The sequence below is a fragment of the Telmatherina bonti genome (genome assembly GCF_933228915.1).
Source record: "Telmatherina bonti genome assembly, chromosome: 4".
NCBI lineage: Eukaryota > Metazoa > Chordata > Actinopteri > Atheriniformes > Telmatherinidae > Telmatherina > Telmatherina bonti.
This window is the reverse complement of record NC_136622.1, coordinates 31,196,334-31,210,633: the sequence shown is the minus strand read 5'-3', so window position 1 is coordinate 31,210,633 and position 14,300 is coordinate 31,196,334. Positions and strand designations below refer to the sequence as shown.

At 39.0% G+C, this 14,300-nt stretch overlaps 2 protein-coding genes across 2 annotated transcripts; both read left to right on the top strand.

Annotated features, from left to right (window-relative positions):
* The first annotated feature begins 36 nt into the window (after positions 1 to 36).
* aurkaip1 (aurora kinase A interacting protein 1) lies at positions 37 to 3,109 on the top strand. Its single transcript, XM_079238766.1, has 4 exons — positions 37 to 100; positions 1,782 to 1,886; positions 2,229 to 2,692; positions 2,810 to 3,109. Exons 2-4 carry the CDS (start codon positions 1,835 to 1,837, stop codon positions 2,924 to 2,926), a joined length of 633 nt encoding a protein of 210 aa, XP_079094892.1. The 5' UTR covers positions 37 to 100; positions 1,782 to 1,834; the 3' UTR covers positions 2,927 to 3,109.
* A 616-nt stretch (positions 3,110 to 3,725) lies between these two features.
* LOC306755290 (matrix remodeling-associated protein 8-like) lies at positions 3,726 to 14,011 on the top strand. Its single transcript, XM_079239620.1, has 10 exons — positions 3,726 to 3,846; positions 8,947 to 8,973; positions 9,083 to 9,388; positions 9,488 to 9,589; positions 9,671 to 10,132; positions 12,218 to 12,388; positions 12,536 to 12,566; positions 12,653 to 12,732; positions 12,828 to 12,881; positions 13,009 to 14,011. Exons 1-10 carry the CDS (start codon positions 3,819 to 3,821, stop codon positions 13,032 to 13,034), a joined length of 1,287 nt encoding a protein of 428 aa, XP_079095746.1. The 5' UTR covers positions 3,726 to 3,818; the 3' UTR covers positions 13,035 to 14,011.
* Positions 14,012 to 14,300: the final 289 nt, after the last annotated feature.

The following is a 14,300-nucleotide window of genomic DNA, read 5'->3' as shown; positions in this document are numbered from 1 at the left end:
TGCTCAGGAACAGGAAGCGACGCATTATGTGTGTCGCACGGACCGGAAGTTAGGTTTCCAAGTCACATTGAAGGCTAAACCCCGGTCACGGCAAAATTAGGTAATATGGCATTTTTATTTTAATTAATAAGCTGTATTCTCGTTGTCACCTGCTAAGAATCAGACTCATGGCTTTTATAAGACCACTTAACGTTTACACATACGGTGACTTTCTGCCTTTAGCTGAGCTACATGGCTAACTAGTTAGCTACTTTCTACTATCTGAAACATCAGGGCAGCCGGCAACTGGAAAGCGTTTTAGATTTTTATTGATTAGTTTATGCAATGTCTGGATAAATCCACAAATAGAATCTTTATAGCTCTCTCAAATCCTTCTGAGAGTTGCTTTCGGTACTCCTGATCCAGACTGAGGATGCACGAGTTGAAATGTATCAATGTCTCTTGTGTTTTTGATCTCTCTGTGGTTTTATACAGTATACATTTTCTATGTTTTTCTTCTCCATATTATGAGTATATATATATATATTTTTTTATAGATCTCAGTCTGTTTAATGAATTAGGTTTATTTCTTTTTTTTCTTTTTAGAGCACGGTAACATCGTCTTAAATTACTTTACGGACATCAGTCAGTCCCTTTCGTGTGCCAAAGTAATCAGGTTGACACATAACAAGGATGCAAACGATAGTATCAATTTTTGCCAGCATATTGTTTTTTATTTGTAGTTTAATGGAAAACGCAGCTAAACGAGACTCTCTCTCGCTTCTTTATAATTTTTTTTAAACGAAAATGCTTGTGGTAGGTAAAATATGCATTTAGAGAAAAAAGTCGTCAGTGACATTTACTATTGAAAGTGTTAAGAAAGAACAATCCATCTCAGTTAAAACTGTTAAACAGAATTTCAGTACAGGAAGAAAAAAAAAAAAAACCCAGCCAAATATGATTCACATCTCTACTACATTTACACAAAGCAACTGCTCAAAACTATCACAAAAGTATCCCTCTTTGCACGTGTTTATGAAGGGTTATTTTCCCATTTGGTGGATTTCCATCTTTTATATTTTATCCTGTTAGTTTTTTAAAATAGTTTTTATGAAAATATATAATTCTTGGTCAAGTTCTGTATTTCCTTTTTTCATGCAACGTTTTTGTGTTCATTTCCCCCCCAATATAGTCATTCTTTGGTCACTTTTGTATGATTTTGTTTGTAACATGTCCATTAAAAAAAGATAAACAGATTTTTTTTTTTTTTAAAAAAAACAACAAAAAACATGTCATTTTGGTTGTTTTAAATTAAAAAAAATTTAAATTTCACAAAATTGCAGAATTTGACAAAATAGAAAAAGTGAGCAGAGCTCAGGCTTATGAACTTGTGTATTTCTGTAACAATTTTGATATTGAATTAATCAATTTATGTAATTTTTTTACAGAACTACAAAAAGACAGAAAGGCTAAAGAAAAGTTTTTTTTAAAATCCCACTGCAGTAACAATATGTAATGCTATCAATACATAAAATTTTAATAGAGACTTTAGGAGATCATTACCATGCTCACACATGTACTGTGTGTGTATGTGTGTGTGTGTGTGTGTGTGTTATCTCTTTTTGTATTTTTTTTAATGCACTGATTGGATAGTACTATAAACTTTGTTGTACATGTTAAAATTACAATAAAAGTAATTCTTTTCAATCTGAAAAAGTAAACAAGTTGCCTCCCAAATTTTTTAAGTCACTTGGAAAGCTTTGTGCACAAAGATGTAACTGACTTCTCTTTTACACCCACAGGACCAGGGATAAGTTGCCTTATTCCTCATGACTGTTTTGACTGATCATTGACGATGTTTGCCTCAAGGGTTGTCCCTCGTCTTAATATTATAAGTCGAGCAACTTGTAAGTATCAACACAAATAGTCTTATTTTACTTGGGTTTTATTTATTTTTAAGGTGCTTTTCACTGTAGTTGTACCAAGGTTGAATGAAGCTTAATTTAATACTAACGTGGCATGGATACGGTGCAGAGAGGTGGTCATAATTATATGTCTAAATCACAGTTGTAATTTCTCAACTAAGCACACACACAGCGCAACTGCCGCTCATCATCCTGAGGTGAAGGCGGGAGTACCGAATTTAAATGAGTTGAACTGTTCATTGTCATAAACCTCCCCCCCCCCCCCCCCCAATGATTGTTTCTCTCAAACTGACAAAAACTTTTTATTTTTTATTTAATGTTTAGGTTCACTTCAACGCTGTGGAGAAACTTTAAATAGATGTTTCCAACCAGGCATTCCTGCTTACTGCTCCTCATTACAACAGAAACCAAGAAACTACTCAACCGCAGCTGATAACACATCTCCTCCACGATGGATTCAGCTTGAGCCAGAGCTGGAAGAGGCCCTTGTGCCTCGAAAGCTGTCGGTGAGTCCTCTGGAGAGCTGGCTCTCTCTTCGTTACTCCCTTCCTCCCCTGCTGGAGTCTGCTGCTCCGCAGGAAGACGTAGAGGTGCTGGAAGAGAAGGTGCTGCCACCTCTCTCTGTCCCGGTTTCGGAGGACGGGGAGGGTACTGCGACACCACTGAGGTGTAAGAACGTTCTAGAGATCCGACGGCGAAGGACGAACCATCACAATTACAAGAAGCTACAAAAACGATCTAAATTCTTGAGGAAGAGAGTGATGGAGGGTCGGGGGAGGAAGAAGCAGGTGAGGAGAAATGGTAGACTTTTCATATCTGGACATTAAAGCAGATATAATTTGTTTTTGTTTTTTTTGCTTTTTTCTCCAAATGGAAATGGTTGTTTATGTTTTTCTTGCACACAGAAACGATTTGAGGAGGATCTTGAAAGGATTTGGAAGCGAGCTGGACTGAAGAAGGCTCCAGAGGGATGGGCCACACCCAAGATATTCATTAAACAGTATGGAAGCAAAAGGAACTGAGAAACACTGACAGTCATGTTTGCTTGGGACACATCCTTTGCACCGGATGACCCTGCACACCGCAGCCCACTGACTACCCTCAATTTGTTTTCAGTTGATTTAGGTGGAATTAAAGCTGGTTTCACTGTTGATTACATATTTCCTGTATGTACAGTTACATTTTGTGTACATAATCTAATAAAATCCCTCTCCAAAATCCAAAGCTTCTCTGTACTAATGATCTTAATTGCATGCATGAAGCGCTGTGGTTTACGTTTTTATTATTCAGCCTCTAGGTGGCAGCATTATGCAAAGTTTGAAAAATCACAAGGCATCATGATTTATGCAGCAGCTTTAGTTTGACAGGTCAGTATAAAACATGGAAAATATTTTCTATTTGTATGCAGTTATGTAAAGTAATTGTCCATGTGTAACTCCAAGACCTTTCAATCTTAAAATGGGAATACATTGTAAGGAGGTAACCTATATGAAAAAGTTGTCCTGACCTGGACAATTCCCCAAAGAGCGAATAGTATCTGTAAAACCCTGTTGAATCTAAAGTGTAAATGTAATATCACAGCCCTATTTGTCTGTGCTGTTTGGCTAGTTTGCTTTTTATGCATTTACACAATGGTTATAGTGGTCTTACTGCATCTCTGTGTCCATCTGGAGTTTTAATTCCAAAAGTTACTTTTAAGCATGCATGTTTGTGAAGAGTGCAGCAGCAGGAGCACCAAACCAAGGGCAGTGTTGGATTTCATGGACTGTGAGGCGGAGCTTGTGGAGGCTGCAGGAGCACAGCAGAACTCAGCAGCTCCTCGCTAAACTTTAAGAAGTATTCATGTGTTTTAGCAACTGTTGAGCACACCACCTCTGACGGGCTCTCACCTCTGACGCCAGCGCTGAGAAGAAGATGCACCCAGATATGACTCTCCTTTGGAGTAAGTTCTGCATTCCTCTTTTTTTTTTTTTTTCCTTTTTTGAAGAAAGAGAAAACAACAAAAGAAACTTTCTTTGTGCTATAATTAGAACCAGGTTAGAATGACTTATCTATCTGTCTATCTATCTATCTATCTATGGAACGTTGACTAATGGTTCATGATGTCTCAGATAAGCGTTTAAAGTTGACAGTACACTAATTATTAATATAAAACTGGGTTCTCTGACAAACTCACTGCTGTGGGCTGCTGGACTGATAACAGTCTTGTTTTATCCCAGACCAATACAGACAAATGTGCATTATGTAATTTTTACAAACTATTTAGTCATTTGGATAACAATGAAATAAAAATGTTGGAAATGTTTTTTTTATGCATTAATCACTTTTTTTTTTTTTGCTTTTCTCCTGCTAAACATAGTAAAACAAAATCCACAAATAAATGCAATACTACTGAATCTTCAGCTGTATTCTATGTGTAGTTAATTCCAAGAACGTAGAAACAATTTTCAGTTTTCAGTAAGTCTGCATGGCTGACTGGCTTTGACCTGTTGATGCAGTAATGGTGTTGTGATTGAGTCTTTTTTTTTTTTTAATGGCTCCAGCCCAATATGTTTCCAGTTAACTGTGGTCTGAATGAAGGAGTCAGCACAATCCAGCAACCACTCATTATATGTGTCAGTAATGAGTATTTTACAGCGAGTGGTTCGGTTTGAGTCCAGCCAGCGAGGAGGAGGAAGGAGGGAGGGGGATTCACTCCAACTGTGTTTATAGTGGCTGGGTCTGTTTTAATAAGCAGCCACAAACAACAAGGAATGGAAAAGATTAAAGTTGCTGTTTTGAGCAGAACAAGCATGTCGTATGATTTTTAATTATGAGCATGCAGGTAACCATTCAAAGCAGAAAATGACAAGGTTTATGCAAAGATAGTATGTTTAGATTGTGGAGAGAACCAGTGGGCAATCACCTTTGAGCCCACTATGTCCTGGAGGTATTTGCCCACTTGCTGAGACAAGGAACCCAATAACTTTTCAGATAGGATAAGATAAGATGATCCTCTATTAGTCCCCCACAGGAGAAAGTCGCAGTGTTGCAGCAGCAGGTAAAGAGAAAAGGCACACATTGTAAGAATAAAAAAGCACAACACAAACTAATTAAATATAAATACAAATAGTGCAAAAGAATAAAAGCTTGTGATGATAACAGAATAAAGATCATATTTGTGACTTTTGAACATCATCATGTGATGAATATCTTGCACACTATTTGCCTTTACAAGAAGGATAAGTAAACTAAAACTGCAGGAAGAAATACACACACACACAACTAGTTTAAATATGTTCTCACTCCACAAACAAATAATATACAGGTCTAATAGTTTAAACATGGTGTCCAACATAAAATCAAACACTTAAAGTGTGCGAGGCTATTTTTTCTCTGATGTTTAAAATAAACACTTGCGTGTCCTCGACTCGACAGTCAGTACACTCTCCAGGCCACTCAATGTATCTTTGTATGTTCAGCTGAGTCTGCAGCTGGAAGGGATTTTATGATTTATTCTCATTGTGTGATGGAGCTGTGTGAGTAAACTTTTACACATCCACACCGTTCATGCTTCACAGAAATGATGCTGACTGCAGCATAAATAAAACATTTTTTCTTTTTTACCTGATGGTGTTGCAATGAACTGTGGTGATTTTCAGGTTGTTTGCTAAATACCTGTTATTACCACTGGTAATTCAATAGCATGTTGTTAAGTCTTACAGCAGCCTGATGAGTCAACAGCTCTTGTGTCTAATGAGAGACAATTACAGGGGCTGGGACACTTTGTTTTACCATCTGCAGGAAAGTTTCTAACCCTCAACAGAAAACCCACCAAAAATTTCCAGCATGAGGTGTCCTCTGTGGGGCCAGTGCGTCTGTGTGGCGAATGAGTGGCGTTTTGGCAAGCCTTAAAGAAAAAAACCAGTTTGCTGTCATGAACTTATTGAAGACATGCCTAGAGGTAAAGTTACAGACCATAAATCCACCGCTGCAGGACTAGCACAGCTGGATGGAGCTGGAGCTGAGGAACAATGTTGCACGTCACTGCTGGTTGTTATTTTTTGTTATTATTATGTTTTCTCTACTTCTACATCACTTTATGGAATAAACACACACAAATATGAAAAGTTCAAAAACATTGTGGTAGCTCAGCTTCCAATCAGGTCATGATTTGTTTTGCATATATTTCATCCTGTTACCAGGTTTTACGTAAAAACATTTGACAGCTTTTATTTAGAATTTAACTGAAAGTTAATGAAATTTAACTGAAAAAAAATTTAACTGAAATTGTTTTTCATTAAAACAATATTACAAATATATGCAACCATTGCTTTGTCTCTGGGAGTACTGGCCATGGATATGTTGTAGTATTTGTCCTTGGTTAGGCTTTCACAACAGAACCAACAATGATAATCATATATGAGAAACTGGTGCTGTCTTACTGCCACAGATGATTTATTTGGCCTAATATTACTGAGATGGATGGCAACCTGTCCAGGTGTACCTGCTGATGTGAAATGCTTGCTGGGATAGGCTCCAGCTTCCATGCAACCCTTAAGTGGACTAAGTGGTTAAGAAAATGAATGAATATATAATATTACTGAAAGTAAAGGTTGATAAATCCAAATTCAACATAAGGGTTTGTTACATGTTGATATTGACAAGATCAGGATATTAAATTAGTAAAATAATGTCTTATGCCAACTACAAACATATTATTATATTATCTCAGCTGGCATAACATTATTTAGTGTATTTTTTTGCGAATTGATGGCAGTTTTAATATTGTTATTATGAACGTTTGGTTCCAAACCATTTAGAGCTATCTAGACCAGCAAGTATAAACAGGCAGCCAGTGTAAAGAGCTCAGAGATGGACCAGTGTAGTCAGCTTTCTGGAGGACTCAAGCAGAAGAATAAGCTGCAGTTGTCTAATGATTTTACAGGTAGATATGTAAAGTAGTGTAACTTTCCAGGTCCTGATGCAACATCAGATCCTTTACCCTTGATATGTCCTTAAGGTGACAGTAGACTGACCACATGACTGCCTTTAGGTGTTTTTCAAGATTTAAGTCTGAGTCCATTATTATTTCTGGCTTGGTGGTTGATAGGTTTATAGAATAAAGCTCTGTGGTGACCTTTAATTGTTTCTCCAAAGACAATCACCTCAGTTTTGTTTTGTTTTACTGAGGAAAGGTTTGGCACATCCAGTCATCTTGCAAGCATTTACCAAGAGCATGTACAGGGCCTCGGTCTCCTGGTGACGTTGTGGCATAAATCTGCATGTAGTCTGCATGGCTGTGGCAACTAATGTTCTTCTGTATGACCTGTGCCAGTGGGAGCATGTAAATGTAAAACAGAGGCCCCAGGATGGAACCATGGAGAACTCCACATGAAATTCTTGCCTGATCAGAAGAAAAATTACCTACTGACACAAAACTCTTTGTGTACTCTAATTACATTTTGAACCAGTTTAGTACAGTACTAGAGAGGCCCACCCAGCTCCACAGTTACTTCAGTAATATTTTGTGGTCAACAGTATCAAATGCAGCCCTGAGGTCCAGTAAAAGTAAGGCTGACATTTTTCAATGGTCTTTTTTGCAAACATATGTCATAAATCCCTTGTATCAGCTATGTCATTTGGCTTTTTCAATGAGCTTCTTTATAAATGGAAGATTTGAGACCAGTCTGTATTTGTTTATTTGTATCTTGTCAAGATTTACTCTTTAATTGCAGCATTTATAGTCAATATTTCCATTTTACCATTGCTTTTAGGGATTTTTAAGCTGTTGCTGAGAGTACATGTTATTCAAACTCAAGAAATTTCTTTAGGAAAGATTGCTTTCATTCATTCATTCATCTTTCTAACCGCTTAATCCAATTCAGGGTCGCGGGGAAGCTGGAGCCTATCCCAGCAGTCTTAGGGCCAAAGGCTGTAAAGATTTTGTCATTCGCAAATATTAAAACTTCTTACGATTTAATTGACCTCAAACCAATATTTATTGATTAGTTATGACTTTTTCATACTGGCTACACAAAACTCTCAATCCAGAATTTTAACCAGAGCCAAGTGCCAAGACCGCCTCAATCTTATCAATCACCTGTTTTCCTTTAAAAGGTGTCTTCGGGTATCTGTTGCAGCTCTGCAATGCAGAAACTTGTGCACAGTCTCAGATCCTCCGACTTCAAAGGAGAGGAAACACATTTACAGTCCTCTCCTCAAGCCTCTGGAATAATGTGCAATTATAAAAAAATAAAAAAAAATCAGTCTGAAGGCATCTCTTCTGATCTTTCCCATAAAACTTTTGTCATTATTCAGTGGTACAACCGATAATTGACTTTTGTGATCTGCCTTTGTGTGACACTTTTAAACTGTGTGGACCATTCTTAGAAATATAACTATTTATTTTTACAGCTGAGTTTCCATTACCAGTCCCGTTGAAATACACAGGTGTTTGGTCATTTTACTGGACTTTTGAGACAAGGCAGGGTAGCTGAATAAGACTCTGCTTCTCCATCCCCTCAGGATCACGGCCTTACAACAAGCCATCAGCAACCTAGATGAATAGAGCGTCTGTATGCTTTGGCCGCATGCGTCTCTGCTGGCCCTTTAGTAAACACACAAAGAAACAGCACTGTGGGAAAAATGCATTAGAAATAGCAAGTCTGCTGTCGGAAAATCTCCAGAGGGAGAAAACACAAGCAGCCAAAGTATATTTTCTGTGTGTTGTTGGCGTAGAGTATATTTATCTACCGTTGTTTTCCTGTGCAGATCCTCTTTAAGATTTTGTTTTACCACTTCATCCAGTTCACTTTTATTCACCTGTTTCTTTTCCTGAACTATGGTTGAACCCACATGTCAGTTTTTCACAGTTTGGTCAGTACGAATCGAGGTCTCGGAGCGCTTCAATAACTTCATGGGTGGAAGTGTTTGAAGTAATTCCCAGAAGTTAATCAGTGAACAGACTTATATCTGTGAAGAATCTAATTAATGCAGCAACAGAAGACTGCGAGCCTTCAAAGCATGAAAGCTAATCATTCATGCTTTCTCTCTCTTGCAGTTCTTGCTGTGCTCTTCCTGCCAGGAGGTAACAGATTCTTATTTTTGTGCATCTCTAATAAAATCTGAATGTCTGATAAATTACTTTATGTCTGTTATTGCACTCCATTCATTGGCGTGTTTGTGTGTCTTGTCAGCTTGGAGTCAGAGCAGCAGCAGGCTTGGTGCAGTGGTGGAGGCGAAGAACATCACCCTCCCTGCAGGTTCCAAGGCCGTCCTGCCCTGCTACAGTCCTCGCATGGTGTGGACCCAGGACAGACTGAAGGACCGTCAGAGGGTGGTGCACTGGGACTTGGTCCGCAGCAGCCCAGAATATTCTGTGGAGCGAGTCTTGGACATGTCACCTGGAGCCCGCCAAAGAGTCTACAATGGTTTCAACAAGGGACGCATCTCCATCCCAGACTCTGCCTTCAGCGACGGGAATTTCTCGCTTGTCATTAACAGTGAGACGTATTTATTTTTTGCTAGCAGCTCTAAAAACAATGTTCACAAGCATTTATAGTTTATTTTTATGATTGTTTGGATGTTTTTTTTTCTTTTAGCTGTGGTAGCAAGTGACAAGGGCGTTTATACCTGTAATCTGCATCATCACTACTGTCAGATCCATCAGTCCATTCAAATCCAGCTCAATGTCACAAAGTCAGGTGAGGCCATCTGATCATCCAGCTTTCCAAAAGTTTTCCATAACGTACAAAGCCTGCTTTCACACTGGTATATTTTTCCAGCCCGGAAGGAGAAGCGCTACTGGGATGGAGAGAAGACTGTGTTTATGGTCTTGTTGGGCAGCTCAGTAGTGTTGCCTTGTGTAAACCGACGCCCCCTGTGGAGAGAGGGCCTCCAGGAGGACCAGCAGCAGGTGGCCCACTGGGACTTCCAGCCCCCTGGGGTGCGTCCTGATAAGGCCGACCGGCTGGTGGACCTCTATGCCTCTGGGGAGCGAAGGGATTATGGACCTCTCTTTGCGGTGAACAAAATGAAAGTGGCTGAAGATGCATTCACACTGGGAGACTTCTCACTGACCATCGCTGACTTGAAGCCTGTTGACAAAGGCCTCTACTCCTGCCACTTGCACCACCACTACTGTGGTCTGTATGAGAGGCGCATCTTCAGACTCACTGTGGGACCTCCACTACCATCAAACCCCACTAAGGCACCCAAAGTTTTCCAGACTGATGAGCCGGAATCAAGTAAGCGGCTCCGAACTTTGTTTTTCCACAAACATTTTATCTGTAAATTCCCCATACGGTTTCTTGGGAGAATCTAGGGAGTAGACTGTGCTTGGGTTTTTTTTTTGTTTTTTTTGCTATATTTATAGGCATAGCTGGTCAGTTAAATCAGCTTCTTTTCTTGCCAATGTTCTCCTCTGTTTTTCTGTGTGAGCTGCAGAGGGAGGAGGTGTTGCAGAAGGAATGTAGAGGCCAGTTTAGTAAGAAAAACAGGAGGACAGGAGGGAGAAGAATCTTTTGTTGGTTGTTGTTGGTTAATTCAGCAATGTTGACTAAAAAAAAAGGGGGGGGGGGATTTTTTTCTTTTTTTGGGTGTCATCTATTTGCAACTCTCGCTTGAAAAGCTGCAGTTAATTGCTTTAAAATGGCGGCAACAGGAAGTGGTCTGATTTTCTCCACCAACTGTTTTTTCTTGTTTAGCTGCAGACATTTTAAGAGGAGTCGGCTCCATCTAGTCATTTCAGTGGTTTCTTCTTCTATTCAGTCTCATTTTCCAAAAAGTCCCAAACGAGTGTCTGGACTGGTAACACAGTAGTATCTCTAGTTTTGTTTATTCTAACTTCCCCGGTCTTTGCTCGGTTTATCTCCTGATGTGTATCAGTCTCTGGCAGACGTAGGTTTACAAGCAGCTGAAGGAAGTCTCGTACATCTGTTCAACATCTGGGCCAGCTGTTACATGAAAGAGCAACGTAAAGGGAGGGGGATAAAGTTATGTGTCAAACCATAGATTCTCCTCCCTGTTAAAAAAAAAAAAAAGACAGCCCATTTAACAATGCTGTAAATCACGCGAAGAGGAACCAGTGGAATCTCCTTCCCTCGGCTTGGAATTCAGCTCCTTTCCACGCATAATGCATCTCCTCTGATAGATTCAAGTCAAATATTTTGTTTTGTCCGGCTTACCAGCATTCATCAAAAGTCACAAGAGCTTTTCACGTTAATGCTGCAATTATTCACGTGAAGAACAAACACACTGCTTCTTTATTATGACAAAGGAAACATTTTGTGAGCTGTCAGCAATTCAACTGAAATCTCAATCTTTAAGGAATCAAGATGCTTTTTTTCCCACACAGTTCATTGACTTGCAAATGATGCGTGTCTCATTGGGTAAAATGTTTTAAACAAAGCGCAGGGTTATCACTGTGCAGCATATGTGAAATAGCCTTTGACACATAAATGGAGGTCAGGCCTGTCAAGATGACGGTAATGGGCTGCTGCTGCGACATGGCTGCGGCTCTCCTGTGGTCAGTCGTGCTCAAGAGACAACGACCTTGAACATGTTTTTTGCATTTTCATGCATATTAGATACATTATACAGTGACAGCTAATAATTAGGGAGCAAGCTCCCACCGTGGAGGTGGGTGATTAAGTCAGAGTAAGTGTTGTTTTTTCACTTGAGTGGCTGGTTTTGAAAGCATGGAGAGGGGTTTCCTCATTAGTCCCACAGTTGTGCAGTTTTACATGCTTCCAATTTAGCTGCTTTGTTGGAAGAGCCGCGCGTGATTCTGTACCTTCTGCACAGAGAAAGACTCAGAGTTTACTTTGCTTTGTTTTTGTGATGCTAGAATAAATTGTGTGGCTGCTTAGAGTTTATCCATGAGCTAAAAGATGTCTTTTCCATGCTTCTGCAGAAACTAGACTTCTGTGTTAGTTAAAAGAGCCGTCCTAAATGGAAAACTAACACAGACACGCAGACAGACCACATTACAGAATTTGCCTCTGTTCCCTTCGCACTGCTCCCCTTTTCTGGTCAGCCTGTTTTTCTGAGGAAGGAGAGAAAAAAAGAAGAAAAGCAGCTGCATGACATCAGGTCTGGAAGTTATTACTGCCGGCCTGCTTTCTGACATTTAACTCTTTGCTCTGCCTCCTTTACACTCTCTGGCTGGTTGAAACAAACGGACAAGAAAATTTGGTTTAATCTGCATTTATTGAAATGATCTTCATCTAATGAACAGATAAATATAAACAACACATTGTTGTTCAGTTTGGTTTGTCACATTTAAATCTTTAGTCCTATTTGTGTGATTTTTCTCTAAATTCTCCCTCCAGGAACTAAAGAGGCGTTACGACATGAGGATGGTTCTCACGTGCTAAATGGCTTCCTCCCTGATCATCGAAGTTACTATGTGCAGCATGTTGGCTACTTCCTGGCCACGTTTTTCCTGCTGGCATTCATCATTGTGGCGGTCCTTGTGCCAACCTGGCGGCGTAAAAAGAGAGGTATTGTACAGGTTTACAGCATATTTGAACCCCACAACCACTACTCTTGTTTTTTTTTTTTTTACTGTTAAAGATAAATATGTGTATGCAGTATGGTCCATTATAAACTGCAGGATTGTATTTTAAATCTATTTTTGTTTGTTTTAGGGCTGGAGAATAAGCTGGGTAGATCTGTTCGGTATGATATTATTTGCTAGAAATGTTACCTCATTTTGTTTCTCCATCAACGCTGATTAGAGTCACATTCATTATTTCATTTCACAGAGGAAATTTGACCAGTGGAGGTGAAATGACATTAGACTACACAGAGCTGAGGACCTGCAACCAAGATCCTTTGAATTCAGGTGGAGGAAATCAAACACACATGTCCTTTGTTCATAAAAAAAAAAAAAAGTGCCCTTTGCTGTTTCATGACCTGCATGTTCACTATTGTTCCTAGATTACAAAAACAACCTACTGAAAGAAAGAGATATGACCAAAGACTGCAATAAGGGTATGATATTCTTCACCGCATTTCAGTCGATAAATAACCAGAAGTTTTCGTTTTGTTAGAACTGCATTGTAACCGAGAAGCTTTAAATCTTGTTGTTATGACATTTTTCTTCCGTTTTCTGTCTCAGACTTTGATGGGAAGATGTGGATGTGAGTGCAATACTTTTGAGGTGCTGCTGGCGGGTCCAGAGCAAAGACCAGTGGAGCTGAGGACCATGGAGAGAGAAAAAGTAGAAGAAGAGGAAGAAAAAAAGAGGATATCCAGGAGAGGACAGGAGGAATGCTCCCTCTGCTGTAACACCAGCACCCTACTTAAATTTTTTTTATTAAAAGTCAACACTTTTTTTTTAACTTTTTTGTTTTACTTTAATTTCACATATATCATCATTACATGGTTGTGGTGGTTCGATATATGATCCTTAATCGTCATTCATCGCTGGGTAAATGTTAAGGTGGTATTATTTTATATTTTTATTAAACTTCTTTACTCAAATGCATGATCTATGAGATATGTTCTTCATGTACTGTGCATGCTTCAGAGCAGCAAGCTCTAATTAACTGTTAAATGAACTGTTCATCATTTTAGCACAAAGTCTGCTGTACTTTCATTTGTGAAAGCATCATTATGTCTCAGATATGTTTACTGTATGCAAGCATTTTTAAAGACATGTCTGGAAACAAGTGCCACATATTTCTAGCTGAAGTTAGATGGAAAACAAATGGTTGAAAAGTCTTTTGTTTTTTCATTGGTAGGATTTTGGCAAAATAATCGCAAGAAAAATTAAAGGAATGTCTTACTGAAAAAATCCCTGAAATTTCAACCTAAAGATACAAAACTGACCTTTTTCAGCAAATTAAAAACTTACCAAGTGACAGAAAAAAGCAACACAGTCTGTAAATTTAAGCCAGTCTGTGGAAACTCAGGAATAATTCTGAATGATTTAATGGACAGCGTAGTGCTTCTTTGTGTCATGTTCAGTATAATGTTGGTTGTAAAACACTGAATTTCCATTCATGAATATGCATGTAATAACTACATATCTGTTATATTTGCATAATCACAGCTATTTATCACAATGTAGCCCCCTCCCCCCCAAAGCCATTTCTTCCTTCCTCTACCTACACTCCTAAGCTGGCCTCTCCTCTAATAAAAGATTTCTTATACTTCATAAAATGTGTTGGCTAAATGAGCATGGAGTGAAATGGATGATTAAAGGCAAACAATGTTAACAGATCTGAGCTGACATGAAGCAGAAAAGGAGGCGAATGTCTCCTTAACAGCAGATTCACCAGGCGCCAAGTCTTTATGTTTTTAGTCTCTGTTAAAAGGCAATTAGAATAAAAAAAAAAAAATCAAATAAAAAAAAAAAAGCAGCATCTGCACCTCCGCAGGTCAAACCCACTTCCCCCTTTGTTCCGT